Source organism: Venturia canescens, chromosome 7 (assembly GCF_019457755.1).
Source record: "Venturia canescens isolate UGA chromosome 7, ASM1945775v1, whole genome shotgun sequence".
Taxonomy (NCBI): domain Eukaryota; kingdom Metazoa; phylum Arthropoda; class Insecta; order Hymenoptera; family Ichneumonidae; genus Venturia; species Venturia canescens.
The window spans coordinates 16207156-16210754 of record NC_057427.1 but is presented as its reverse complement, the minus strand read 5'-3'; the positions used below and the strand labels follow the sequence as shown (position 1 = coordinate 16210754).

The 3599-nt window shown below is 36.0% G+C and overlaps 1 protein-coding gene across 2 annotated transcripts; it reads left to right on the top strand.

The window, feature by feature from the left end:
* The first annotated feature begins 267 nt into the window (after positions 1-267).
* On the top strand, positions 268-3116 carry LOC122413013 (guanine nucleotide-binding protein subunit beta-like protein 1). 2 transcript variants are annotated; one of them, XM_043423079.1, is made up of 5 exons: positions 268-450; positions 550-786; positions 1046-1221; positions 2043-2376; positions 2664-3116. In XM_043423079.1, exons 2-5 carry the CDS (start codon positions 643-645, stop codon positions 2967-2969), a joined length of 960 nt encoding a protein of 319 aa, XP_043279014.1. In that variant the 5' UTR covers positions 268-450; positions 550-642; the 3' UTR covers positions 2970-3116. The 2 variants fall into 2 exon arrangements, with proteins under 2 accessions (XP_043279014.1, XP_043279013.1); XM_043423078.1 differs by having other exon boundaries at positions 269-446.
* Positions 3117-3599: the final 483 nt, after the last annotated feature.

Genomic DNA, 3599 nt, shown 5'->3' with positions numbered 1-3599 from the left:
GTATTTGATTACTTTAATCATTATTTTTTTCCGAAAAATTAATTATTTTCAATGATATGCAGTCAAAATCATCAGAAAAATTGCGTATTCAGACACGAGAGAGCGCGCTCATCGATTGTAGTGCTGCTCTCTATAGCTCACGCACGGTCCCTAACGCAGCGTGTCAGCGAATGGGAAGTAAGAGTAGAATTCAATACAAATGCAAACGCACAGTAGTGTGATTCGTGTGTTGGACGTAAGCGTAAATATATATGATATAGAACTATTGGGTGGGTGAAAAATTCAATCGATTATCTGGCTCACATTTCACGTTCACGTTGGTGCTTGGTGCGTCGTCGTTCAGTCTCCATCCATGCTCCATTGTCATTGCATCGTTTATTGGTGATGCACTAAAGACGGGAGGTTCTTACGACAATATGTAGTTACAGTCCAAATAACAGCTGAATGTAGGTAACTCGACAAAACAACTTGCATGCAAAAATACTAAAAAAAACTTATCGTTCCAACAGTGGCTTTTGTAAAAAATGACAATGCTTTTATTTTTCATAGCGAACCTCGACGTCTCGTGTGCCTCCCGCCTTTTTTGCTATCATTCATTCCTTTTTTATTGGTAATAACGAACGTTTACGAGTTTCAAAAAACATGGCAATTCTTCCACCCGATCCGATTTACATTCTTCGAGGCAATAACGGGCCTGTTCACAGCCTCACCTTTAAAATTACTCCATACATCGAACATCTTTATGCAGGCACCGAAAATGGAGATATTCATATTTGGGATCTTAAGGTCAGAAATGGGAATATTTGTTTTTTGCATTTAAAAATATTGACAATATTGAAAGATACATTTATTTATTTCCATAGAATAAATCACACATTGAAAGTAAAACGAAATTTGCGTGTTTCATATGCAATTTGAATGTTGTATGACTGCTTTTAGTATGCATGGATTATTGCAAGATTTTATTTTCATTATAAAAATCATATTTTCTTGTGAATACATTGTCATTTCCACAACTGAGTATTGTTCGATTATCGTTCCACAGAAAAATCGTGAAGCATTGAAACTTGAAGACAAAAAAGATCCTTGTCTCTCTTTGAGCGTGAATGATGAACGTCTTGTTGCACAGAGAAAAGGCGGTGCAATTGATATCTGGAGCGCGGATGGATCGCACTGGACACTGGACCAAACTACCGAAACCACTTATTGTGGTTTTTGCAGGTAAGAATATAATAAAAATTTAAAAGATTGTGCATAGTACACATTTTGAAATTCTTTTTCCATAAGAATATTGTCAGAAAGGTAGAATAAAATGATAAACTCGTTCAGTTTGTTCATCGGACAGTAAAAAATATTGCAATTCAATAGATGTTTTGGTAAATATTTGGAATAAGGTGTTCACCTCCGATTTTAATCATTTTGAATAATATTATTCTGAACATGGTCTGAACTAATTTGACATATAAATATATAGGGTGCTTGTTCATAGTTTCAAAGATATAAGAGTTTTTGTGTAGGGGATGATATATATATATATCTAATGTGCATGCAAGCACAAATCGTGTATTCTGGTGACTCTCGCTCACTACTGTGATCAAAGGGGTGATCAGAGTTTTAATTCTTTAAACATTCAATGTCATAAAAAAACAGTATTGAACTTCTTTAGAATTCAAACCCAAACAAACCCCCCCTCCTAGTATTATTTTCTGGAAATTTTCTGGAAATTGAATTTAAGATGTATGGGACACCTTAAATTTAAGCTTGTTCAATCATTGCGCAATGTTTCAACACTACCCCTATACACGTTGAATAATATTGTGCAATATTTGCATGCACGAGTTTATACTCGTTCGTTTGACTGCGCGTTAATAAAACAGTGTAAGATGCGATATCTCAGAAACTATTACAGAGTGCCCTATATAATTATATGTCAAATTATTCGGGCCAATGTTCAGAACAACATATTCCAAAATGACTGAAATCGAAAGTGAAGACCTTATTCCGAATATTTACCGATATTTTTTTTATACATATATATATAGATTTCAACATCAGGATCATGATCTTGTACTCGTACCTCTCAAAAATTCTGTAATTGGTGCTCTGTCTCTGAAGAGTCTTGACATTGTCTACGAATTGGACAGTTCCTTATTTGAGGATCAGCCGAAATTAGGCCAAGTAATGGCGATCAAACCCATCAATTGTTTTGAGAGGAATTACGTACTTGCTTCGTACGAGAGCGGGCACACGGGTTTGTGGGATTTGAGAGAAAGACGAGTCGTTGGGTGGTTGAAAATCAACGAATGCCCGATGGCTATCAATTTTGATGACTACTGGATGAGAGGAGTCATCGGAAGTCCGAGCGATAAATTGGAGGTCCGATTCTCACCGTTTTTTCTACTTAATCGTAGAAAATTCCATTAGCGTTACTTTGACCTGGCAAAAATTGGTGGTTTCAATTAAATTAACGTTATTTTTTCACAATTTTCTCGAGTGCAATGAAAAAAACATTTTTCTTGGGTCGTAGACTTCGATAGTAACAAACATATATAGAGGATAAAAAAAACTTGAGAGCAATTTTGCAGATGGATTTCATGCTTCTATTTATCGTTGAACATTAGTTTTTATTCAATGAAAAAAATAAGTTGAATGCCTAATTTCAGATATTTGAGATGAGCAAAGTCCAAGCTCTCGCGCTGAGCCGTCAAATAACAATAAAAAATCCTGGTACATCGGTCATTGGCTCACGATCTGATTCCAAAGTGTTTGCGGTCGGAGGATGGGATGGACGTCTACGTATATTTTCGTGGAAGAGTCTTCGACCTCTCGTAGTGCTGGATCAGCACAAAGGATCGATTCACGACATTGCATATTACCATGGTAAAATCGAGGCTTACAACAGTAAAGGTTTGATGGCCGCAGCTGGGAAAGACGGAACAATTTCATTGTGGGATATTTACAATCAATGAATTTGTAAATACTGCGTCCGCGGCGTTAAAAATTTTAAGACGGTGATGAAAGAAAGAAAGAGAAAGAGAGAGGGAGCAAACGAGAGAGAGAACAAAGGAATTTTTAACGAAAGCGAAATAAAAAATATATATTTTTTCATACACAAACACGACGAGCATGACCTTTCCCCGATCAATCCAAATCTCGAACGTTTAAAAATGGTTTTTTCACATTATCCGTTTGTATACAAGGATTCTTTAATAATTTCGATGCATCGAGACTGAAAGAAACGGATGGAACATATTTCACCGAAATTTCTACACCATGTATGCAATGGACAAAGTTAATTTCATATAATTATGGCATAATCAATTTTTGTCGTTGTGCTTATATGGCGAAGAGTACATTTAATCATTTGTTTTAATCGGATCACGTTTCCTTCGTGAATTGAAAAAATTTGTATGCAGCGATCCTAGAAGAGATTTCTGATACTGCATCTGAGCAGAAGAGTGCGACAGCCAGATCGCTCAAAATTATGTTTCGCTTATTTTGAAGGTAGTCTAGTAGGATTTACAGCGCCGAAATATCGGTGATTTTGATTTTAAAAAAGTACTTGGGACTTTGAGGATGAATATGAAAAGGCGTTGAAG